We start from the raw sequence: 25,308 nt of genomic DNA, 5'->3' as shown, positions 1-25,308 counted from the left end.
CCACATGTGAGAGAAAATATACGCTCTTCGACTCTCTGAATGGCTTACTTCAGTCCAGATGATTTTTCCAGGTTCATTCACTTCCCTAAAAATGGTGATTTATAGGGTAATTTTAACACCTATCTTGTATTCTATCATCTTGCCTATCAGGATTGGTATGATGGCCTATAGATCTAGGGTGACTCCTTTCCCTTTCCCTTTTCTTTTCCCCTTCCTTCCGCCCTCTCTTCCACTCAGGGCCACTGCCCCTGACCTTTTGGACTAGCATTCTGCCACTTGAGCCACATCTCCACTTATAAGAGTCTTACAGATTTTTCTACCCAGGCTGGCTCTGAACCATGATCCTTAGATCTCAGCCTCTTAAATAGCCTCTTAAGTAGCACCCAGTGTGGACTTTAAAAAATGGTAGTGGGGGTCCGGGAGTTTGGCCTAGTGGTAGAGTGATTGCCTTGCATGCAGGGAGACCTGGGTTTGATTCCTCAGTACCACATACATAGAAAAAAAGCCAGAAGTGGCACTGTGGCTCAAGTAGTAGAGCTCTAGCCTTGAGGAAGCCCAAGGACAGTGCTCAGACCCTGAGTTCAAACCTCAGGACTGGAAAAAAAAAATGGTAGTGGGATTTGGACTCAGGGCCTTGCCTTTTCTATATAGGAACTCTACTGTTGAAGCACATCAGCTCTTTTTTTGCACTGGTTATTTTGAGTTAGGGTCTCACTGTTTTGCCCTGGTACACATCTGGGCAATGATCTTGCTATTTTTAGGTTTCTCACAATAGCTGGGATGGATGACAGATAAGTACGTACACCATAGCCAGCTTCTTGTTCCACTTAGATGACGTCTTGGACTTTTCCGTCCTAGATGGTCTTGAATCGGAATCCACTTGATCTCAGCATCCTTAGAAGTTAGGATTGGGGGCACCTGACTTGGATCGTTATTTCAATGTGACTGGTGATATTATAGGACTGACTGAGGGCTTTTCCACATCAATTGAGCTCTGTGATGTACATGTAGGAATTAAAAATTTTGTTTTTGGAATATTATTATTATTATTACTAGTCAGTGCATGATCAGAACTGTGCGTAGTAAATCCACAAATGAGGTGAGGCTTCAGAGTTTGCCCTTTGGGAACTCATTGGAGAGTGACATGAAGCTGACTGTCACAGTGGTCCTGACCAGTTCTTTTTCTTCCTTCCTTCTGAGCAGACTCCAGTGCAGTATGTGACATCCATGTGGTCAGTGTCACTACCACTGAAATGCAACTGGCATGGCAGAACAGAGACAGTGCTCCAGGATATGTCTACCATGTAGTTGTACAGTCTCAGTATGGCTCCAGACAAATCAGCAGTTCGGAGAAAACCATCACGCTGGAGGGCCTCACTCCTGGGACGTTGTACAATATCACCATCACTCCGGAAATAGATCAGGTCCAGGGGGACTCAGGCTCTGTAGCACATTACACACGTAAGTCTCATAGGATGCCCTTCTAAGGGAGATTCTCTGGGCCTTTCGCTTGGAGGAAGCTTGTGAAAGGATGGGGGAAGGGTCTATTGTGTCTGTGGTCTTCGATTTGATTCTTAGCTGCTTCCCATTGAACATAGCAGCCTTGCCAAAGGCTTACCTGTTCTCTTGGTCCAGTGTGGTTAAAGCCATGTGAACATGGAATTGTGTGTGTGTGTGTGTGTGTGTGTGTGTGTGTGTGTGTGTGTTTTAGTCAGTCATGAGTCTAGGGCTGGACGTTGTCCCTGTGCTCTTCAGCTCAAGGCTACCACCCTATTCCTTGAGCCACAGCGCCACTTCTGGTTTTCTGGTGGTTAATTGGAGTTAAGAGTCTCATGGACTTTAGTGCCCCGGCTGGTGTTGAACCGAGACTCTCAGATCTCAGCCCTCTAAGTAGCTATGATTACAGGTGTGAGCCACCTCGCCCAGTGATGGAATTGTTTTGAGAGGCAGAAAGTGGCTGACTCATCCTGTGAAAACTGAGGACGTTGGTGACCTACTCATCCCTACTGTGGATTAGAGAGATAATTGTGGTACTGGAAGGTCCAGTTTGGATGAGGAGCCTTGCTTGGGGCTTAAACTCTGGGCCTAGGAACTGTCCCTGAGCTTCTTGTGCTCAAGGCTAGTATTATATCACTTGAGCCACAGCTCTGGCTTTTTCTGAGCGGTTTATTGGAAATAAGAGTCGCATGGACTTTCTTGCCTGCACTGGCTTAGAACTGCCATCCTCAGATCTCATCTTCCTGAATAGCTAGGATTAAAGAGAAGAGAGCCACTGGTGCCTGGGCCTGTAAGACTCTTATCTCCAGTTAATCAACAAAAAGCCTGAAATTAAGCTGTGATTCGGGTGTTGGAGCACTACCTTTGAGCAAAACTGCTCCGGGACAGTACCCAAGGTGTGAGTTCAAGGCTTAGTACCAGCGCAAGAAACAAAACAAAGAGTCATACAGGCCTTCCTGTGAGGCTGGCTGCAGACCTCCATCCTCACAGCTCTGCTTCCCTGTATCATAGGTAGGAGCCACCAGTGCTTGGGTAATTTTTTTTTTTTTTTAAAACCCAGGGCCCAGCCACGTGTCCCACATTGTAGTGGAACCCAACACCACCGCAGCAGCCTTCCACTGGGAGAACATGGATGCGGCCGCGCCAGCGTACTCGTACCGCCTTGTTATTACACAGGCTGAAAATGCCAGCAACATAACCCAGGAGATCAGAGACGTAGGAGTCACTTTCGTTATAGTCACGGAGTTAACACCTGGCTCGTCGTACACAGTGGAGATCTTTTCGCAAGTGGGGGATGGTCTTGAGTCAGTACCTGTCTCGGAGTCATTCTGTACAGGTGAGTAGAGTGGTCTCCGCTTCCCCTCGGCCTCCTTCCTGTGTGGTGGCCACTTGCAGGTATCTCTTCCCAGCCTGTGCGTTGTTAGGTCTGGTGCGGCTTCTTCATGTCTTCATTCAACTGTTGTTTATCAAGCACTTCCTTGATGCCAGACAGACAAGTCCTGGCTTCCCTAGTGAGAAGATAGATAATCAAGACAAATGAATAACAGTCATCATTATATGATTATTACCGCTACAGACAGGAAGGGGAAACAGGAACTGATATTTCATTAAATTCTGCACTAGTCCTGCAGCTGGGTGACTGACCCAAGAGAACAGTCTGGAAAGGAACTGTTCCTCTAGGGGGTTACCTGAGCTGTCCTATGAAAGAAGGGAGAGGCCACTTGGATAAACATCCAAGGGAAATGGAAGGAGCCAGCCATGTGAATATCAGGGCATCAGAATACTATAGGCTGAGGAGAGCCCAGCGTAAGGGCCCTGACATTGGAGAATTGTGTGTTGGAGGAAGAGCAGAAAGTAGTAGCAGGAGTGGATCCATGGGAACAAAAGGGTGAGGGACAGGACGTGGAGCCAGAGAAGTCCTGGGCTGGGGGGGGGGGTGGAAGATGTCTGGGCCTGTAATTCCTGATTTCCCCCTTACACTGACCACAGGTGACAAGAACGCTCAGCCTTTTAGCTCCCCCAGACCCCGACCTGTCTCACAGTTCAGAAAGTGTGATGGAGAGCAGAATCCAGATGAGCTCTATGCTGAGGGGACTCTGGGAGACTCTGTAGGCTTAGAAGAGCTCTTGGCTCCCGGTCCTGAGCCTCCATAACCTGGACCATTTCATTCTCTCTCCTAGAGTCCCCTCACTCAAGTGGGTTCAGGCTGATTAGAGGGGGGGGGGGGGGGGGGCGGAGCCTCATTAGATCAGTCTCCCTGATGGCACTCCAGCTAGGCCCTCTGACCTTTCGCACTGGTAACTGAGGAATCCCTGAGAGTCACCCTGGCTACTCAGGCTCCATCTTACCTGATCTTTATTTTGTTTGTTTTGCTTTTTTTGGTAGTGCTAGGGTATGAACTCAGGGACTCGTACTTGATAGACAGGAGCTCCTCCACTTGAGCCACGTCCCCAGCTAGGAGCTGATCTTTATATTTGGATGTTTTCCACTGCTATAATAATTGCAGCCTGAAGTGGAAGAAAAAATTCATAGAATCCGGGTCTCAGGGAAGAGTGTGGGGACTGCATGGTGCCTTGGGAGAGCTTCGCCCTGCTAGAATCCTGTAGCACCGTGGATGCTCTCCTCTGTAGATAAGTCAGCTCACTGTGTCTATAAAGGTAGAGATTTAGAAAACCTTAGTTCCGCTTTTGGCTTTGTCCTCGGCCATTATCTTCTGCAAACTACTTAACCTCAGTTGATTTATGTGTGAAATGGGGCCCCCCAAAAGGATTGCCAAGAGGACCCTAAATGGAATAGTTCAAACAATGAGGTGGCCTTCATTCAGCATGGTGCTTCTTCTTCTCATGGAGCCCAGGCACCCCCCCACCATCCCTCATCTGGTGCCCCCCCAGCAGGCTGGCTGAGCCTCTAACAGTGGAATGACTGCTCTTGTCCATTCAGGGTCTGCTGGAGCTGGTTCTTCAAGGCCACACATGATGTCTTTGTTGTGGCTGGGCTAGGGTCCTGCACCCCTTGAACCTCACCCTGTACCCTGCTTGTTTTGCAGATCCTGCACCAGTCACATCTTTCCATTGTGAGGTGGTCCCCAAAGAGCCAGCCTTGGTTCTGAGGTGGGCCTGCCCCCCGGGCACCAGTGCAGGCTTCAAGCTGGGGGTCAGCAGTGGAGCGTGGGAGAACACCACCCAGGTGGAGAGCTGTGCCTCGGAGAACGGCACCGAGTGCAGCACGGAAGTCACACATTTGAATTTTTCTACCTCGTACGACATCAGCATCGCCACCTTGTCCTTGTCCTGTGACAAGGTGGCACCGCCCACCCAGGGCACCTGTACCACTGGCATCACAGGTGGGCCTCAGGGAAGGAAGGGTCAGCTCTGCAGGTGTGGCCCAGAAGTCCGGTGTTTTGCTTTTTTGTTATAAAGTCTTTGCTGGCAGGCAGGTATCCCGTTCTATAGAAATCCAGTCTGTAAAAGCAGAGTCAGGGGAATTGTTTTTTGTTTGTTGTTTTTTTACATTCTTAGGAGTTTGGTTGTTGACAGAATAGCTCATCACCATATCTTCTTTAAGTAGAGAGTCCTTTACTGCATTATAAAAAGCACTTATGGTTTCTTAATTGTTATTAAGCAGTTGTACAAAAAGGATTCAATTTCATAAGTCAGGTTATGAGTAGAATGCATCTTGATCAATGTCACTCATTCTGGCTTTCCCCCCATCTCTCCCCAATACCTACCCTCAAATTATATAGTTCAATTGAATGGACTGACTTCAAAAGGAAGAGGTTGCATTACCTGAGGGTCACTCATGGAATGTTCTAGCATGGGTTGTTCTGGCTTCTGAGATAAGAAGGTCATTTAGGTTTTCCTACTTGATAGCTAGCTCCAGCAAGCATGAAGGGCCACGGAGCAGGAATGTGACCAGGTGTCAAGAGAAAAGATGTCTTCGTGTGATACCTTTTGTGCTTCTCTTTCGGCATCTGCTCCATCTTTGTCCTGGCTCAGTTGACTGATGTTAGTCCTGAGTCCACGTGGGAGCGAATGGGTGTGTGTGAACAACTTCAGAGTGTATTCCCCAGGGTCCCTGTCTGTCTGTCTGTCTGTCTGTCTGTCTGTCTCTCTGTCTTTGTCTCTCTCTCTGTCTCTGTCTCTCTCTGTATCTCTCTGTCTGTGTCTCTCTGTCTGTGTCTGTGTCTGTGTCTCTGTCTCTCTCTGTCTCTCTGTCTCTGTCTCTCTGTCTCTGTCTCTCTGTCCCTCTCTGTCTCTCTCTCTCTCCCTCTCTCTCTCTCTCTCTCTCTCTCCCTCTCTCTCCCTCTCCCTCTCTCTCCCTCTCCCTCTCTCCCTCTTCCCCTCTCTCCTACCTTGCTTCCCAGCTTGCTACTGATTTTGTTCCTGGTGCTGAATGTGGTTTGTGTGAGCTCGGCGTGCAGGTTTCGGGGCAGGACAGAGCCTGAGGAGGGTGTTTAAGCACGTTCACTCCCTTCATGCTTTCATCCCCTGTTTGGTTTTAAGTGTTGGTTTGATTTGTTTCAGACCCCCCTCCTCCGGATGGATCCCCTAATATTACCTCCATCAGCCACAACTCAGTGAAAGTCAAGTTCAGTGGGTTTGAAGCCAGCCACGGACCCATCAAAGCCTATGCTGTCATTCTCACCACTGGGGAAGGTAAGGACGGCCAGGCTGTAGCTTGTGCTTTGGCTCTCAGAGATGGAGGGCTAGCCCCATCCCATTTGAAGTTCAAGGGTTGCCGATGTTTCTCAGAAGCTCTAAAGAACAGGTGTCTTAACCTTTGCAAGCACTGTAGTCTCTATGACAGTTACGCAACCCTACCATTGTGGAAGGAAGACAATTATAGAAGATAAATAAACAGTGAATGCACCTCTTCCTGTGAAAAGTTACTTACCAGAACAGGAGGTGGCTAGGTTTGGCCCTTAGACTATAACTTGCCTACCTTGGCTCTAGATTTTTCTTCCCTTTACAATTTTGTCTGCCTCTTCCTCCAGTTTATCCTTAAGAGTCTGGCTTTCTCTTAATAAAGAAGTGTTTTTATTTGTTGGTGAGGCTTTGCAAAGAGCATGCTGCTGCTCAAAGAGGAGGGTGGGTCAGTCCTGATTTTCCTTAAATGCTGCTGTTTTCTCCTTGGCAGTAAGAGGAGAATGACTTGAGTGCTTGGCATAGGCCTTGTTTTGTTATTTTCTGTGGTTATTTCAGCAAAATGTGATTAGTATAGGGCCGCTTCTGTCCTGGAATCCTAGAAGAAGCCAAGAAGCACAGTTACTTTCAGGAATATGGGGACCTGGAGGATAGAAATAGAAATGTGCTGGTATCATAAACCTGTTCCAGAATTTCAGACATGATTCATCAACAGGTACCTGTTGCGCATGCCTGTAATTCTACTCAGGAGGGTGAGATCTGATGACTGTGTTTTGAAGCCAGTCTGGGCAGTAAAGTTTCTAATTACCAAAAAAGGCGAAAGTGTAGCTGTGGCTGAAGTGTGGTAGAGCATTAGCCTTGAGTACAGAAACTCAAGGACAGTGCCCAGGCCCTGCGTTCAGAGCCTCGGGACTGGGGGCCCTCCTCCCCCGCTTCCCCAAAAGGATTAATGACATCTGTCTTTCTCTTTCTGTCCCTATTTCTTTTTGTTTTGATCTATTCCAAGTTCTTTGTCTTCCCCTGCAAACCCCCTTGATGGTTTTAACCAATCCCAAGTTCAAATGATCCGAATGATGTGGTGATGTGCACATGACTGGGCTGGCCCCTTGTGGCCTGCAGTGAGCAAGGTCACAGGCCAGGGTCAGATACACTGCATGGGCCATGTGACCTTGTGCCAGGTCTTCTTAGTTTTAGAATGGGGGTGATCATTCGGGGTGATGAGATTTGTGGTGATGAGATGAGTTACTGTAAGAAGCTCTCCGAATTTACTGTAAGCAAGGCCTGGCTCTAGGAGGTACATGGGAGACAGAAGCCAGTGACGTGATCCCCTGGCATCGGTGTTATTTGTATGTGGGACACATGTCCTGCTCGGCCTTCATTTACGAGTTGTCTTCTGCGTTCCTTTCTTAGCAGGCCACCCTTCTGCAGATGTTTTGAAATACACATATGAAGATTTTAAAAAGGGGGCCTCCGACACTTATGTGACATACCTCATAAAAACAGAGGAAAGAGGGCGCTCTCAGGGCTTGTCTCAAGTCTTGAAATATGAAATTGATGTTGGGAATGAGTCCACCACCGACGGCTATTACAACGGGAAGCTGGAACCTCTGGGTTCCTATCGGTAATTCCTTCTATTTGGGCAGTTTGGGACTGAGGTTTGTGTGGGAAAAACAAACAAATGAAAACCTCTAGGTGGCTGTGGCACCAGACATGTCTCCACAGCCTGATTTTGCTCTTTGTCACAGGGCTTGTGTGGCTGGCTTCACCAACATCACCTTCCATCGCCAAAATGACGGGCTCATCAATGGGGCTGAGAGCTATGTGTCCTTCAGTCGCTATTCGGAGGCTGTTTTCCTGCCTCAGGATCCAGGTAGAGGAAAGGCAGCATCCCTTACTGGTCCAGCGGGGTTTGGTTCAGATGTCCGTGGGAAGTCACTGTTGGTCTGCTTCCCTGCTCCCCAAGGGGGTTAGAGTTCCTGTCTTTCTCTTCTCACAACTTGAGATGGCCTTTGAGCTCAGCTCAACTTCTGCTTTTAAGATCCTCCATCTCTACAACTCCCTTCTCTAGCTGCTAGTCACACTTCTGATTTGCACACTTCTCAGTCCTTGCATCTTATCCTACAGCCATGGCCACCCAGGTGCCAAGTACACAGAGTGACTTACTGTATAGAATTCCTGAGTATCTCTGCCGGAAGGAGTGAAGGAATCACCTTGTCCAACCCCCCTTTTAAAATACCATTGCTAACAGAGAGGGGAAGTAGAAATAGCTTGCTCTGCATTACACAGTGACTTAGATTGACTTTCTTGTGTCATGCCCCTCTTATGAAAAGAGCTGACTTAGGGCATGAGATGTGGGGGAGGAACAGTAGCTTTTTGAAAAGTGTCCAGGTAGTGGTGGGCTGGAGACAAAGAACCAGCTCTTGAATGTCTAGACAAGGTGTAGGTCTGAAGATAGATATTCAACTGGTGTATGATGTGGTGGTGGTGGTGTGTGTGTGTGTACATGCGTATATGCACATGCACACATGTGGGGAGGGCCTCAAGCTGCTTGCTGGTATAGCACGTAGTCCTGCATGAACTCCTCAGAGCCTCCCCCTGCACTCTCCCTAGGCGTCATCTGTGGAGCTGTGTTTGGATGCATCTTTGGTGCCATGGTCGTTGTGGCGGTGGGAGGCTTCATCTTCTGGAGGAAAAAAAGGTGATGATGTGTGTGTTATTCTAAGGCTTCTTTTAAAAAAAGATTTTGGAAACCGGGCACGGTGGCTCAAGCCTGTAATCCTAGCTACTCAGGAGGCTGAGATTTGAGGATCAAGGTTCAAAGCCAGCCTGGGCACAAAAGGACCTGAGACTCTTATCTCCAATTAACCTCTAGAAAATGGGAAGTGGGGCTTGGCTCAAGGGTAGGGCGGTAGCCTTGAGCTGAAGAGCTCAGGGCCAGCGCCCAGGCTGAGTTCAAGCCCCATGACCCACCAAAAAAAAAGAAAAAAAAAAGTTTTGGGCCAGGAGTTGGAGTTAGAGTGCTTGCCTAGCATGCATGAAGACCGGGGTTCAATTCCTCAGTACCACATACATAGAAAAGCCAGAAAGAGACTCAAGGGGTAGAATGCTAGCCTTGAAGAAAAAAGTCCAAGGACAGTGGTCAGGTCCTGAGTTCAAGTCCCAGGACTGGCCCAGCTTTCAATTGAAATCCTTAGAACTCAGCCCCCTAAGTAGCTAGGATTATACAAGTGAGCTACAAGTGCTGAGCTCTTTCTTCAGTTTTGATTCAGAGTTGCCAAATTGCCTTTCAGGTTGTGTTTTGTCAGAGGCCACCTGCCACCTGTGGGTGCCTGCAGTGCACAGGAGTACAGGCTACCTCTAGGTGGTAGCACTGAGCCTTACTGGTTTCAAGTCTGTTGGGTTAATTGATCAGAAAGGCTTCCTCAAAAACAAGAGCATAAATAACCAGTCATGCTGTACAGTAAGATAATTTCATCAAGAAGTTGCTTGAGTAAGATTTTCCCATATCCAAAAAATAGTCTAAAGGAGAACAATTGTACAGATTTGTAATTGTAATTTTGTAATTGTGACTGTAATTTTTCTCCTTTGGACCAGTAAGCCTAAATGGGATTTATTGTCTGACCTGAACCACCACTGCCCAGAGAAAAGGCATTTGGTAGAGTTGTGAAAGGTATCTAGTAAGTACGATACTGGTGGCTCAGGCCTGTTATCCTAGCTATGTTGGTGTCTGAGATGTGAGAATTGCGGTTCAGAGCCAGCCCCAGCAAGAAAGTATATGAGACGCACCTTAAGTTAACCACTCAGAAATCTGCAAGTGGAGCTATGGCTCAAGTGGTATCCTTGAGCGCAGAAGCTCAAGGCGCCTTGGCTTTTGAGTTCAAGCTCCAAGATTGGCACCAAAAGCCAGCAACAACAAAAATGTAGTATCTAATAGGTCTTTTTTGTTTTCTTTCAAATCAGGAAAGATGCAAAGAACAATGAAGTGTCTTTTTCTCAAATCAAGTAAGTATTTAACATTCCGAGCTTCATTTTAAGGCACCCAGTCTTTCAATCTGTTCAGTGGCTATCTATAGAATTTTAGCTGGAATTTGTTGTCAGTTTTCATGATTGACACACTTGGATAGGATCTTGTAAGTTTTTTTTCTACAAGGAATCCATATTTTATTGGTCTCAAGGCATGTGGTTTCTTAGCCATTGCCTGTAATTTCACCAGTAAATATGTATTTTGTGATTAAAAAAAAAAACAGTGGGTTATCAGAATCTAGGGAAGAGAAGGATTTATTTAAATGTACAAATAGGATTAGTTATGCAACAGAATTAGTTTCTTAATTTAGATTGCAGTATCATATAAATAATAATATTTTAATCTGTACCCCTCCTCTTCTGAGCTATATTTGGTTTTTGTTACTTTGAAAAATGCTTACTTCTCAAATGAACAAATAATTCTAATTGCTTTTTCCCCCTTCTTTTCCTTTTGTTGATGAAGACCTAAAAAGTGAGTAACTTCCTGATTTTCTTTTTAAAGTTACATTTGCCTATTCTTGAGCATGTGCCTCATTAAGTGTAAAAAGAGATCCACTAGTAAGTTCTTTTGTTTCCTTAGATCCAAGTTAATCAGGGTGGAGAATTTTGAGGCCTACTTCAAGAAACAGCAAGCTGATTCCAACTGTGGCTTCGCTGAGGAGTATGAAGTATGTGTTTGTGACACTTTGCTGTCCATTTGTCCTGAATGCTGGCAAACGGTCCACTTTTGTCTCTTAGGGTGAAGCTTTGGGGTAAGAGGTGACTGTTTTAGAGGGAGGGGAGCTTTGTGAGTGTGCCCTTGTTAGCCATGAAACTCACATGCAGCTTTCCTCCTAGTGGATTTGATGTGTAACTTAGTTGTTCCTGAAGATTATCCGCAGAGAATGTTCACTGTGGAATCAAGTCATGAGAATAACTAGAAAAGAAACCCCATGGGGGCAGTCAGAGGTCTGGGTGAGACAGCTACGGGAGGGTTATAAGCCCTGCAAAAGGAGTTACTTTTTCTTTTTCTTTCTATTTGAATTTTTTTGGAGAGGTGATGTACAGAGGGGTTCCAATTTTGTAAGTCAGCTAGTGAGTACATTTCTTTTTGAACAGTGTCACCTCTTCCCTCATTGTTTTTCTCCCTTCCGACCTCTCTCTCCAGTTCACTTCCAGCAGAAGGAGTTTCTTGTCTAGATCTGCCTTCCAGTGTTTGATACCCTTTGTTCCCCTAAACCAGCCCAGAAGTGCCCCCACTCAGAATGTCTCCCCTGACTCACACAGATATCACCTCCTTTGTGTAATGTCCCCCGATTCCATCAGGACCACTTGTGCTGTCTGTTGAGATGTCTCTGCTTACACTGTCTTTATCTCATCTGGGACTTGTTGCTCTTGTCTCCACTATTTAGCATTTGTTTAATTTCTCCTTGTCATATTAATTCCCCCTCTTCCTCCTCATCCTCCTCCTCCTCTTCCTTCTCCTGTCTTCTTCCTTCTCGTACCCTCCCCCCCAAAGATGGTTCTAAACTGTAATCCTCCTGTAAGCTATTGGCTCCCAACCTTCTCCTTTTATTTTTAACCTCTATATCAGTTTCCTGACATCATCATACCAAAGTTGTTTATGTAAGCAGATGGACTTGAAGCAGTAGATGTGTGTCATCTGGAAGTTCAGATCAAGGTGTCAGCAGACCTGCCTTTTCTTTGGCCTCTACTGCTGGCTTCTGTTCTAGCTTCTGGAAACCCCAGTCATGTCTCTGTTTTGTGGAGCTTCACTCTGGTCTCTACCACATGTGTGTGACACTAGTGTGTCCTCATCTCTTTGTTCCTTTAACTCTTCTAAGGGTCTTATGCATATTAAGTGAAAGACCCACCCTACCCTGGTGTGACCTCACTGTGACTTGCAGAGACTGAGTTTCCTGAAGGGTCACACTCGTGGGGTTTAGGGGTTGGAATCCAGCCTGTGTCTCAGGGGAGAGAGTAGACCCGTGTCACTCCTGCTTTTCCCCTTTATCCATCAGTCTGCACTTGGTGTAAAGTCCAGGTGAGGACAGAAGGAACAACTCGCTTATTTTGTTTTGTAGGACCTGAAGCTTGTTGGGATTAGTCTACCTAAATATGCAGCAGAACTGGCTGAGAATAGAGGAAAGAACCGCTACAATAACGTTCTGCCCTGTAAGTGACTTCCTCCATACCACTGTCCTTCATTCTGTCACCTGGTGTCCCATCTCTACAGCACTAGAGAGAATGCGCTTCTTCATACCCCGGAGCCAATCCATCCTTTCCTGCCCTTGCTAAGCTTCGTGCTCAGGGGCATTGCACTGCATGTAATCCTCCTGGCAGCCTCAGCAAGTGGGCTATAGAATTGAAGAATGTCTGTTCTGCAGATGGGGAAAAAAAGGCATGGAATGATAGGGGGTCACACAGGATATAATGGTCAAACCAGGCTTTGGGCCCAGTGCCTGTCTGATTGAGAGAAAAGGCCAGTGACTGACTCTCTCTCTCTCTCTCTCTCTCTCTCTCTCTCTCTCTCTCTCTCTCTCTCTCTCTCTCTCTCTCTCTCTCTTTCTCTTTCTCTCTTTCTCCCTCTCTCCCCCCCACCTTTATTTGAGTTCATATAGCTGAATGAACAGAAGGGGAACAGATTGGGAGGCTCCTCTCTCTCTGTGCAGACACGTCTTTGATTGAGTGCTTTCTATAGACAAAGATGAGTTATTCTTGGGTTCTTTTCTATTTTTGAGAATTACCAGTGTCTGCCACCCAACCTACGGGGATGGCAGCAAATGGAGTTTAAAAGGAGTGTTAAGTGTGACACCCACCATTTTGGGGAAATATGAGCCTCCTCCAGGTCAGGCTCAGCATGTTCTCCTCCCAGGTTGGAAGTAGGGCCCTGCTGTAAGTGGGTTAGAAATAGCCACATTCTGAGTTGGTAGAATTTGAAAGGCTTTGTGATTGATTTTACACTAACTCTTCTTTCTTCCTGCTTCTCCTCCCCCCACCTCCTCCTTCTCCTCCTCCTCCTCCTCCTCCTCCTCCTCCTCCTCCTCCTCCTCCTCCTCCTCCTCCTCCTCCTCCTTTCTTCTGTGCAACTTTTCCCCCTTCTAATGAGGCCCTTGCTCTTTTGATATCACAGATGACATTTCTCGAGTCAAGCTTTCGGTCCAGACCCATTCCACGGATGACTACATCAATGCTAACTACATGCCGGTGAGTGGGTGCTAGTACAGCTGCACCCGTGGGTGGGCTGCGACTGTGGGGGTGCTGTCTCCTGATGCTCACATGTCAACTGGTTTCTGTTGTCAGGGTTACCATTCCAAGAGAGACTTTATTGCCACGCAAGGACCTTTACCCAACACATTGAAAGATTTTTGGCGCATGGTTTGGGAGAAAAATGTATATGCCATTGTTATGTTGACCAAATGTGTTGAACAAGGAAGGGTAAGTACCTTTAAAAAAATGTAATTAGTTTTTTAAAATCAGAGTCAGAAGGAGAGTCTTCACACCTGTTTGTTTGCTTATTTTTGTGTTGGTTACTGGGGTTTGAACGCAAGGCCTGGGTGTTGTCCCTTAGCTTTTTGCTCAGTGCTCTACCACTTGAGTCACAGCTTCACTCCACTCCCAGCTTTTTGGTGGTTAATTGTACTCACAGACTTTCCTGCTGGCTTGGAATAGCCATCCTCCCATCTCTTCTTCCCGAATAGTTAGGATCACATGCATGAGCCACTGGTGCCCTGCTATTAATTCATTTTTGAGACAGAGTGTTATGTAGTTGAGGCTGACCTGCTTCCGTCTCATGATTGTTCAGCTATTTGCCTTTTTTTTTTTCTGTCTTTTATTTTGATAGTCTCCTGGAATTTGAACTTGAAGTCTTGCATTTCTTAAACAGGCCCTGTACCATCTGAGCCATGCTCCAGCTCTGCTTTATGCTGGTTTGGCAATGAGTTGCCGAACTATGAGCTGTCCTCAAACTGTAATCCCCTGTATCTTAGCCTCCCCTCTCCCATGTGTGGCCTGGCATCTCTTTGCTATTTCCACCAAAGACAACATTCCAACCATTAAAAAAAAAAAATCCCATAAATGGGTGTGAGGAAAAGAGAGAAAGACAGGTTTAAATTAAAAAGTACCAGCAGGGTGCCGTGGCTCATGCCTATAATCCTGGCTACTCAGGAGGCTGAGATCTGAGGTCACAGTCTGAAGCTACCCCAGGCCAAAAGAGTCCCCATGAGACTCTTATCTACAAATAACCACTGAAAAACTGGAAGGGATGCTGTGGCTGCCAGGTGGCAGAGCTCAAAGAGGCTCAAGGGAGAGTGCTCAGGCCCTGAGCTTGATCCCAGAACTGACCCCTCCACACAAAAAAATATTTCATGCCTCAGGATTGTGAATTAATGTTGCAGTTTTATATATATATATACATATAAGACATATATATATATATATAAAACATTAACATTGTAACAGTATAATAGCTACGGATAGTTATGCATAATATATTATGCATAGAATAACAATGCTTACTATGCATGATATGATATAGTCACAGAAGATTGGGTCCAGGGCCTTGCACATGCCTAGCACATGTTGTACCAGTGAGCTACATCTCCCAGGAAGTTTTAAGAAGCTGTAGGATAGTTTCTTGAGAGATCCTTCTTGATTTCTTAAGACAGTGGCTCTCACATTTCCTTGTCTGTCACTTGGAATCAGCTGGAGGATGAATCAGCCTCCAGAGCTTTTTACTGACTGGTTCTTTTGTTTTGTTTTGGGTGCTGGTAGTAGGGCTTGAACTCAGGGCCTCTCACTTTGACTTTTGCTCCAGGCCTGTGCTCTTCCACTTACTTGAGCCATATTTCCGCTCTGGCTTTTTACTCTTAGACTTCTCTGTTTGAAGTGTCTTCACATCATGATCCTCAGATCTCAGCTGGAATTTCAGGCACAAGCCCCCGGCATCCTGAGCCGAGACTTTCTGACACTTTGTCCATGATTAGATAGTCACTCTTGTCCAGGATGCCCTAGGGGATGGCAGGAACCTTGAAACTTCACTTCCTTTAATGTTTGCTCTCCAGCCCCAAATGTGATGAGCCTCCTGGGCCAGGGTGGCAGAGGAGTCCAGCTGGGGAGCAGTGATGGTGGAGCAGGGTCAGGGCTCTGGAGGGTGGGTTCCACCCTCTTCCTTGTACCAAAACAGGTTCAGTGCTTTATGAATGCAAGTCGACCATTTTGACCTGGCTACTCAAGGGGCTTTCTTCTACCTCTGCCTCTGGAGCAGCTGGGATTATAGGTATGACCCACCACATCCGCCTTGTTCTTAACTTTTTTGCCCAGACTGCCTTGAACTTTCAAAAGAGAATCTTGAGTTTCAAGATTCCCACTTGGAAAAGAATTTGCTAGAATTGTGAATTGAGAAGCAAATGGTTCTAAGGTACACGGGACGCAGCGGAGGGACTACTGGGGCCTTGGCTGCTGCTTTTCGTTGCCTCCTTGTAAGGCTGCCATGGTGGTGGGGGTGTGAGCGTTTCACAAATACACACTTGTGTTCCAGACCAAGTGTGAGGAATACTGGCCATCCAAGCAGGCTCAGGACTATGGGGACATCACCGTGACGATGACCACAGAAGTGGTTCTTCCAGAGTGGACCATCCGAGATTTCACTGTGAAAAATGTAAGTAAGAGCTTGGAGAAGGCGGATCTCAGACCGGGACTGGAGACCATCTTAGCAGTGACATGTCTTGGTGAAGAGAAACGAATAATAATTCATGTACCCAAAGCAGACTTTTCAGAGTTGGGGGCTCAGTATCTATGGTGATTCTGAGGGCAGCGTTCCTGAAGATGCAGCTGAAGAGCAGAATGTGGCAGCAGCCGCATCTTCCTTTCCTTCCACTTGGCAAGTGACTTGCTTGTAGAGTTCTGTCACCACCTGAGGCCTGTTGGGGATAAGGGATTGGGAAGGGGCAGGAGGGAGCTGTGTAGCCTGATTCCAGGGTCTCTCCCGTCCCCTCCAAAGTCTGCCTTACACTGTCAGGCATTCTGGGAAGTCAAGGGCATGTGTTTGGGTAGGTTTTTTTGTTTTTTGTTTCTTTTTTTTTTGGTTTTCTGGTGTGGGTCCTGGGACTTGAACTCAGGGCCTTGGCACTGTTCCTGAGCTGCTTTTGTACAAGGCTAGCACTCTACCACTTCTAATTTTTGTTGCTGTTGTTGTTGGTGGTAGAGGTGTTAAAGAGTGCCTGGCTTTGAACTGAGATTCTGTCATTTCAGCCTCTGGAGTAGCTAGGATTCTAGGTGTGAGCCAGAGGCCCCCTGCTCAGCTTTGGTTTTAACAGAGGCAGAGCTTGCAGACCATGCCCATATCTAGCTTGTGGAGCACAATTAGCTCAACTGTGACTTGTTTGCTCCCGTATCCTTGCTTTGGCTCTCGGGACTGGTGTGTACATGCCAGTCCTAAGGCGTGGCGGGGCCTTCCACTTTCCTGGGTTTTATGTCTGTGGACTCAGTCAACCTGAGATTGAGAATAGTCTGAATAGATACTGTGTCTGAACTGAACACATCCCAGCTTCCTGTTCTGATCATGGTTTCCTTAGTGATAGAGCACAGCGGCTGCTTTCATAGACCACGCATTCTACTAGCTGTTGTAAGCCGCTTAGAGGTGTTTTAAAGCACAATCCCACCATGATTAGTGATGGAGACACGTGGGAGAATCCTGTGAACATTATGAGGTTCTTACACAAGCTTGGGAGGTACAGTTCCCTGCTGGCACCCCCTCCCCCCCAATATCCAACATATGCTAGCATATTATGTGCTTGTCACAAACTACAATGTCTTGTGGCAAATACCATTTTACCCAGGGGGCCTGGGCATTCACAGCTTTGCATGTCTGGTAGGTCCTGGAGCTGTTCTTCACAGGTGCCAAGGAATGCTGTAGCTGTGAGGAGATGTTAGAATGTAACCTTGGTGATAAAAAATGTTACCAGGAGCCAGGAGTTTGGCCTAGTGGTAGAGTGCTTGCCTAGCATGCACGAAGACCCAGGTTCGATTCCTTGGTACCACATACATAGAAAAAAGCCAGAAATGGTGCTGAGGCTCAAGTGGTAGAGCTCCAGCCTTGAGAAAGTCCAAGGAGAGTGCTCAGGCCCTGAGCTCAAGCCCAGGATTGGCACACACACACAAAAAAAGAAAAATTCTTACCTGGAGGTAGTGTTTTCTGCCTATTTGTAAATAGTGCATGAAAGAGCTAGGTGAAGTCGTTCACCCATCATCCTAGCTGCTTCGGAGATGGACAACGAGAAGTCATCAGCCAGGTTTACTTGCCTGAGCAGGAAAGTCTGTCCCCAAAATAACTAGCAAGAAGCTGGGTTGGAGTGGTAGAGCACCAGCTGAGCAAGCACACGAAGCAAATGTGAGGAGCTGACTGCAAACAAATAAGCAAACAAAAAATAGTCCATGAAAGAAAACCTGGAACCAGATCCAGTGGTCTTGATGATGGTTGTGTTTCTGTGAAGCTGTTTTGGTTTGGGGAGGGGGTCAGGCAGGGGGCCTGTGAAATGCTCAGGGTTCAAGACCACTTTTAACTTGTCACTTGGGAATGGAAGAGAAGGGCACGCATCCGGAGTAGTGGGAAGGTATTCTACTTCCATGAACTTCTCTCCGCTGTCCTGGAGAGGGGTGCTCAACTTACTTTCTTTCTTTCTTTCTCTCTTTCTTTCTCTTTCTCTCTCTCTTTCTCTATCTCTCTTTCTTTGTCTCTCTCTCTCTCCCTTTCTTTCTTTCTTTCTTTCTTTCTTTCTTTCTTTCTTTCTTTCTTTTCTTTCTTTCCTTCTTTTCTTTTCTTTCGTGGGACTTGAACTCTGGGCCTGGGTACTGCCCCTGAGCTCTCCAGCTTAAGGCTACAACCCTACCCTTTGAGCCACCTCCCCACTTCCCATTTTCTAGTGGTTAATTGGAGATATGAGTCTCACAGTCTTTAGTGCCTGGGCTGGCTTTGAACCTTGATCCTCAGATCTCAGCCTCCTGAGTAGCTAGGATTATAGGCATGAGCTACCACACCTCTTTCTTGAGCTGGTAATGGGGATATGTGAGCAAGATGGGGTGTGTGTACATACTACAGAGCTCTGTGCACATGTAAGGTTCTGATGTCTAGCCATGGAAAAGTGCCCCCGGTGGGGGTTCTCAAAACCAGCACTAGAACCATCGTGTAACCCCAGCTACCCCAACGAGGATCGTCAGTCAACATCTAATACCTGTGCTCTGGCTTGGGTCAGCACTGTTCACAAGAGCCAGATGATGGAGTTACCTGATGACTGGGTTGAGAAAATGTGGTTTATTCACCATGGAGTCGTACTCAGCCATGAAGAAGAAAGAAATGTGCTGCTTGCTGGAAAATGGTTGAAACCCAGTATCCTCATTTGAAGCTAGATTGAGAAAAACTCATGACTCATGTTCTCTCTGCCGTAGAACCTAGATCCAAGAAATAAGTGAGATCGACCCGGAGTGTGGCCTGGTAGTAGAGTGCTCGCGTAACATGCACAAAGCCCTGGGTTCCATTCCTTGGTACTACATACTCAGAAAAAGCTGGAAGTGGTGCTGTGGCTCAGATGCTAGAGGAAAAGCCCAAGGACAGTCTCAGGCCCTGAGTTCAAGCTCCATGAGTGGCAAAAACAAAAAAACTAAAAAAAAAAAAAAAAACAAACCCCAACACCCGAATGAGATGAGTGTAAAAGAAGGGGTGTGGAACTGTATGGGAGGAGAAGGGAGAAAGTAGATGATGATGGGGAAATTGAATGTTTTCCTCTTTAGAAGGTGAGGAGCAGGGAACAAGAAAGTCCTAGAGGGGTGACTCTGATCTGAGTACTTATTAAACCTGTGCATTGGCGTAGTGCTAATACTGATGCCCATACTGCTGCCTCTCTCCCCCTCCCCAGTGCTGCATTTCCCTTTTCTCGGGGATGCTGGGGTGCCCCTCTCTCTGATCTCACTTCTCCCTTGGCTTCTAGATCCAGACAAGTGAGACCCACCTTCTGCGCCAGTTCCACTTTACCTCCTGGCCAGACCATGGCGTTCCCGACACCACTGACCTGCTTATCAACTTCCGGTACCTGGTCCGAGACTACATGAAACAGAGTCCTCCGGAATCACCCATCCTGGTACACTGCAGGTGTGCAGTTGGCATGTCCCCTCTGTGTGGGTGTGTGTATGTGACAATTTTAGACATGTTGATATGTTTATGAGCATTTCCCAAAAGCAATGGAGTAGCCCCTAAGAGAGTCAAGAAAGGTTTGTGTAGATCACACACTTAGCCCTATGCCCTAAGATTCTAGAGCCTGTGGACTAAATGGGGTCAGCTGCCTGTTTTTTGTTTTGGCCAGTCCTGGGGCTTGAACTCAGGGCCTGGGCGCTGTCTTTGGGCTTTCTGAAGGCCAGAGCTCTACCACTTGAGCCACAGCACCACTCCTGGCCTTTTCTATGCATGTGATACTGAGAAATCGAACCTGGGTCTTCCTGCATGCTAGGCAAGCACTCTACCACTAAGCCAAACGTTTGGAAGCTGCTTGTTTTTTTAGACACTTTCCCTCAAATGTAGCCACATCTACTCGTGTCCATACTGTATGCTTTTTTTTTTTTTTTTGGTGCTAGTGCTAGCGCTTAAATTTAAGCCTGGGTATTCTCCCTTGTTTTGCACATGGCGGAAGCTCTGTCAGCTACAGCTCCACTTCCAGCTTTCTGGTGGTTCATTGGAGATAAGAATTTCATGGGGACTTTACTGCTCAGGCTGGTTTTGAACCTTGGTCCTCAGATCTCAGCCTCCTGAGTAGATAGGATTACAGGTGCGATCTACGTAACCCAGCTTCTCCCCCCTCCCCCAGCCAATTTGGTTGTGGGGCTTGAACTCTGGGCCTGGGCGCTGTCCCTGAGTTCTTCAGCTCAAGGCTATTGTCCTACCCCTTGAGCCACTTCCTGGGCTTTGGTGATTAATTGTAGATAAAAGAGTCTCATAGGCTTTTTGTACCTGGGCTGGCTTTGAACTGATCCTCAGATCTCAGACTCCTGAGTAGCTAGGATTACAGGTGTGAGCCACCAAGTCCTGCTCTAAACCAGCTACTTTGTGTTGTTGTTGTTGTTCCCCCCCCCCCCCCCCCCGCCCCCAGTCCTGGGCTTGAGCTCAGGGCCTGAGCATTGTCCCTGGACTTTCTCAAGGCTAAAGCTCTACCACTTGAACCTTAGCACCACTTCAGGCTTTTTCCTATGGATGTCGTACCGAGGAATCGAACCCAGGGTCTTTGTGCATGCTAGGCAAGCACTCTATGATTAGGCCAAACTCCTGACCCTAACCCAGCTCTTTTATGCACTATTAATAATAGACATAATATGTCTGCTGGTATGTTTGTGTCAGTGACGCCATGTTCTGTCATCTCCTCATGACTACACCACTCAGTTATCCTTCAGTAGCTGTTGGAAGAGTAATTCCATTCCTGGACCCATTGCCCTTATGATCATCTGAACTGGTGTCCACTGCTTCCTGTAGAACTGCTAAACTATTAGTCTGAAAGTGGAGGAAGTTGGTGTGGGGCAGAACCCAATTGCTGTGAGGAAGGAAATGATGATGCCTGACCTGGAAGTGACCTGGAAGCCCTTGAGTGTAAGCGCTGGCAGCAAGGCGGTTCATTTGTGGAATTCACCTCACAGGCACTTTTGGGACTCCAGCTCCAAGTGGCCATGCTTGCTGAAGTTTCGGCTGAGCAGGGGTTTGCGGACACTGGCTGTTGGAGCTGGTGGAGAAGTGCAGGCTTAGGTTGGGAGTTGGAGAGGTCTGGTGTGGAGGCTGTCTGTGGTGGCATCTCTCCCAGTGACATGCCTGTTTCTCTTTCTTCCAGTGCCGGGGTGGGAAGGACGGGCACGTTCATGGCCATCGATCGCCTCATCTATCAGATAGAGAATGAGAACACAGTGGATGTGTACGGGATTGTCTACGAGCTCCGCATGCACAGGCCGCTGATGGTGCAGACTGAGGTGAGCCTGCCATGGGTGCTGGGTTTGGTATTACTCATGCTGGAAGGCAGGACTGCTGTTTCTGAAGGCTTGCGTGGGGTGGTGACATCCCCCATGTGGGCCGTGCTGGCCCCTGGCTGTGAGGCCCTGGGCTTCTTTACAGATCTCGGCTGCAGTTGACATGCAGGAGACTTGGCAGGTGGCATCCAGGCGGCACCAGAACGCTTTACCTTGCTGCCTAGGACTTGCCCTGTCAGCTTCACACGGATCTGGAGTTTCCGGGTTATAAACTCATCAAATTGGTGTTTTCTCTCTTGGCTCTTTATTTCTTTGCTTTCCTCTTTTGGTTTTGAACTTGGGGCCTCCTGTTCGCTAGGCAGGCACACTATTTGAGCCACTCACTTAGTCATTCCCTGTCCTCCCTGTTTTTAGTTTTTTTTAGGTAGGGTCTTACACTTCTGCCCTTCTCTGACCTCAGACTGTGGTCTTCCTCTTTTATGGCCCATCTTATAAATAGGGTTACAGACGTGAGCCTCCGCACCCATCTTGTTTGTTGAGATGAAAATCTCACTAACTGTGTGCCTGAACTGACCTCAGATTGTAATCTTCCTCATCTCTACCTCTGGGGGGAGCTGGGATTATAGGTGTAGGTCATTATACCTGGCTCTGGTTTGACTACCTTTAAAAGAAGCTAATGACTTAGCAACTAGCATCATGCTGCTTAAATCACTTACCCAGCCCAGTTGATGTTTGCTACTCCCAGAGCTCTGGAAGGATGGCCGTCAGATGGAGAAGACACGTGTGGTACCTGCAGTGGGATATGTGTGAGACTGTTGCATTTGTCTTCCGGGAAGTGTTTTCCATGCCGAGCAGGACAAGGGCAGAATGTTGATTTTGTATCAGGTGGTCGCCCTGCACCAGTTCACAACTTTTGAGTATGTGCTGTGTTGTTTGATTCTGCCAGGGAATGTTGTGGAGGTTCAGGCGCATTGTGTGCTTGTGGGAGGGGGTGACTATTGGTTGTAATGGAGAGGGAAGGTTGCAGGGCTAGATCTGCTCTCAGGAGCACACACTGTGCCTGGGATCTTTTGCTTACCTCTTGGTATTTTGAAGGCAATCCTTCGTCATGTTAACATTTTAATACAGGACTAAGAATGCTTGAACGCTGGGCCTGGGCGTTATCTCTGAACTCTTTGGCTCTAGGATATTGCCCTGCCACTTGAGCTACAGTGCCACTTTCTAGAATGTATTGTTTGTTTGTTTTTCTTTTCTTTTCCCTTCGTGAATCCGTCTTCTTGAGGTAGGCAGTGCTGATAGTTTGGCGTGTGTCATTCAGAGCACACTTACTGTGTCTGCAAACATGCACACATGCACTTATGCAGGGTGTTTTGGAAAGAGAAAAGGGATCCTGTTCCATGTGTATGCTTCTTTGTAGGAAGTTGTTTTTCTTACAGCACAAGGTTACATCCTTTTATCTGTACACATTCCTTTTTATTATATATATATATATATATATCACCTGAACTATGCCCCCAGCATTTCTTGCTTTATTTATTTTGTAAATAAGGTCTCAAGTATATGCCTGGGCCTGTCTGCATGGCAGTCCTTATCTTTTTGCTTCCTGAATAGCGAGGACAAGTGTGTGTCACCATGCCTGGCTTTTTATTTTTTTATTAGCTGAACACAGGGGTCTTAGGAGTTTTTTTTTCCCCCCCTTGTGATCATCCAGATTTCTGCCTCCCATGTAACTAGGATTGCAGGCATGAGCTCCTTCCTGTCTTTAAACGATTCTCTGCTGGATTCTGTGGTGCTTACCTGAAGTGTGGTCCCCATTCAGACTCCCCTCTGAGGAGAAATACAATTTATTCCTCATTCTTGTTCTTCCTTTGTCAAGGAAATTATGCCAGATATTTTACTGTCTGAACATTCTGTGTGTGGTTTTTCCCCGAGACCCTTCCTTCTCCTCCCCCAAGGTGCTGCCATGCCTTCTTCAGCAGGGGAGGTACACCTCAGGTTGAGGTTCATGATGCCAAGTCCTGTATGGGGTTCCAGATTCCACTCTGTGAACTTGAACCATTGTTTGCTGGTTGGGCACCTGGAGCTGGTGCTGAGTTTAAAAATGTTTTTGCCTGATCATGCTTAGGATCTGTGCTGACTCCCTACCCGTCTCCCTCTCCCGCTCGTAGGACCAGTATGTGTTCCTCAATCAGTGTGTTTTGGACATCATCAGAGCCCAGAAAGACTCAAAGGTGGATCTCATCTACCAGAACACCACGGCAATGACAATCTACGAGAACCTGGAGCCTGTGAGCGTGTTTGGGAAGACCAACGGCTACATCGCATAGCGGTCCCGCCTCCTGCCCGAGTGTGGCAGATCGTCACACCCACAGCTGAGGAGACACCTGCGCCCGCCCGGTCTCCTGTCTCCTATCCCAGTCCTATGTTCTGTTCTGTTAGAACCGTGTTTGAGCGAGAGCGTGTGAGCCATGGTAGCCGAGGATTTGGGGCTGCCCGGGGTCGTGGGTGGGCGTGGATGGATTGGCTGTAATTCTGAACACCAGTGGGATGAATTCACTCCCCTCTCCCCCTCCTTGAAAGTTGTGGAAAACCAGGAAAAGTGAGGTCTAGGATTTTTCTTTTTCAAAACTGTTTTCCTTTTTTCCTCTTTTTTTTTTTTAAAGACTATTTTCTATGATTCACACGCTAAAGCCAGGATTGTGTTGGGTTTGGATCTATTTTAAGTCTCAGAGGTCTATTTTTACCTACTGTATCTTAGAATCTCGCCGCTGGAAGATGCCGCCTCGTGGGTGGGTGGTGGCTGTGTGGGGAGGGGCGTGGAGCCCCCCTGCACGGGTTTTCTATTTGAACATGTGCCTTTTTCTGAATTATGCTTCCACAGGCAAAGCTCAGTAGATATCTCTATTTTTGTACTGAATCTCGTAATTGGACTGTATGGGATGTTGAAACAGTAGTTTAGCATCAGAGGCCTGCCTGCTGGTCACATTCCAGCCTCCCATTTGATTAGAGGAGGCCTCTCTCTCTCTCCTTGCCCACCCTGCCACCCTTTCCCACCTTCCTGTAACACTTTTTCTTTCCTTCCCCCTCTCTGACTTTTCTCCAAAGAGTTCTGTTCTGTAACTGCTTCTTTATTTTCCCCCCAACCTTTTGGTTGGGTGAGAATTTCTGTAGGGGGCGGGGAAGAAGGGAAAAGGGGAGAAGGGAAAAACAACAGGAATAGAGGGAGTTCACAGTGATATGTCTTTTCTTATAACCCCCCCTTTCTCTCTCTGTCACCCCCCCCTTCTCATTGCTGTTTTTGGTAAGAAGGATTATTTAAAGGTGCAATATGTGACTTAGTGATTCATGATGCTCTGTGTTTTTAGTCATGTTTTACTCAGGTTGGCGTTTCCTCTGTGTGTGTGTGTGTGTGTGTGTGTGTGTGTGTGTGTGTGTGTGTGTGTGTTATGTGTGTACAGTGTGCATGTGTGTCTGTGAGTGTGTTTAAAAACGTGGCAATCTGTGAACATTCCAGTGGTGAGCTCAGTGTCACACTAACCCTTCCCCCCCAAAGTCCACTGGCTTTCTTCTCTCTGCCGTGACACTTAACTGTCCGCCATCTACTGTATATATAAATACTAAACTCTGACCACAGTTGTTCCTATAAGTTGAGGTGTACAAAGTTCAATTTGTATCAAAGATGTAATTATTTTTAAAACCTTTCACTATACTGCTGCTGTAATTACTATGATTTTTTTAAAAAAAGAAATATGTAGGTTAAATTTTTTTTTTTGCTTTGGGTGGTGTATTCACCAAGAGTTTAGAATTTATGTGGATTTTATTTTATTGGTACATAACCTGTAAACTTCTCAAGGCATTAACATGAAAGGATTGTTTCTCTTTATTTTATATTGTGGCTCAGGTTTTGAGTTTATTCTCCCATGGGCAATGAAGTATATACAAGGCTTATGAAGGAATCCCCTGGAGGGTGGACGCTGGTGATTTCCCACAGCCACCTATCCTGCTGTAGACTTTAGGACTCACATGTCCTGTTAGTGGTGGACGTGAGGTCCTTTCCAGGGTGAGCGGGAGCCGTCTCTGGCCATTTGGCCACCTGCTGGCACTTACAGGGCATGGTAACGGCCATGCCAAGGTTACAGGCAGCCACAGTGGACTCATAGTCGCGGATGTG

At 47.0% G+C, this 25,308-nt stretch overlaps 1 protein-coding gene across 1 annotated transcript in view; it reads left to right on the top strand.

The window, feature by feature from the left end:
• Ptprj (protein tyrosine phosphatase receptor type J) overlaps positions 1-25,025 on the top strand; it is a 51,116-nt gene extending 26,091 nt beyond the window's left edge. Inside the window, exons 12-28 of the mRNA XM_090349239.1 lie at positions 1,204-1,461; positions 2,558-2,833; positions 4,544-4,840; positions 6,021-6,152; positions 7,551-7,761; positions 7,886-8,010; positions 8,751-8,838; positions 10,101-10,142; positions 10,627-10,635; positions 10,744-10,831; positions 12,227-12,317; positions 13,276-13,349; positions 13,446-13,580; positions 15,682-15,801; positions 19,127-19,287; positions 21,005-21,140; positions 23,306-25,025. Coding sequence (XP_090205365.1) covers positions 1,204-1,461; positions 2,558-2,833; positions 4,544-4,840; positions 6,021-6,152; positions 7,551-7,761; positions 7,886-8,010; positions 8,751-8,838; positions 10,101-10,142; positions 10,627-10,635; positions 10,744-10,831; positions 12,227-12,317; positions 13,276-13,349; positions 13,446-13,580; positions 15,682-15,801; positions 19,127-19,287; positions 21,005-21,140; positions 23,306-23,464 — 2,402 coding nt within the window. The 3' untranslated portion in view covers positions 23,465-25,025. The remainder of the gene's footprint in view (positions 1-1,203; positions 1,462-2,557; positions 2,834-4,543; positions 4,841-6,020; positions 6,153-7,550; positions 7,762-7,885; positions 8,011-8,750; positions 8,839-10,100; positions 10,143-10,626; positions 10,636-10,743; positions 10,832-12,226; positions 12,318-13,275; positions 13,350-13,445; positions 13,581-15,681; positions 15,802-19,126; positions 19,288-21,004; positions 21,141-23,305) is intronic.
• Positions 25,026-25,308: the final 283 nt, after the last annotated feature.

Source organism: Megascapheus bottae, chromosome 16 (genome assembly GCF_031878675.1).
Source record: "Megascapheus bottae isolate mThoBot1 chromosome 16, mThoBot2.hap1, whole genome shotgun sequence".
In the NCBI taxonomy this organism is placed as follows: domain Eukaryota; kingdom Metazoa; phylum Chordata; class Mammalia; order Rodentia; family Geomyidae; genus Megascapheus; species Megascapheus bottae.
This window is presented reverse-complemented; position numbering and strand designations above follow the sequence as displayed.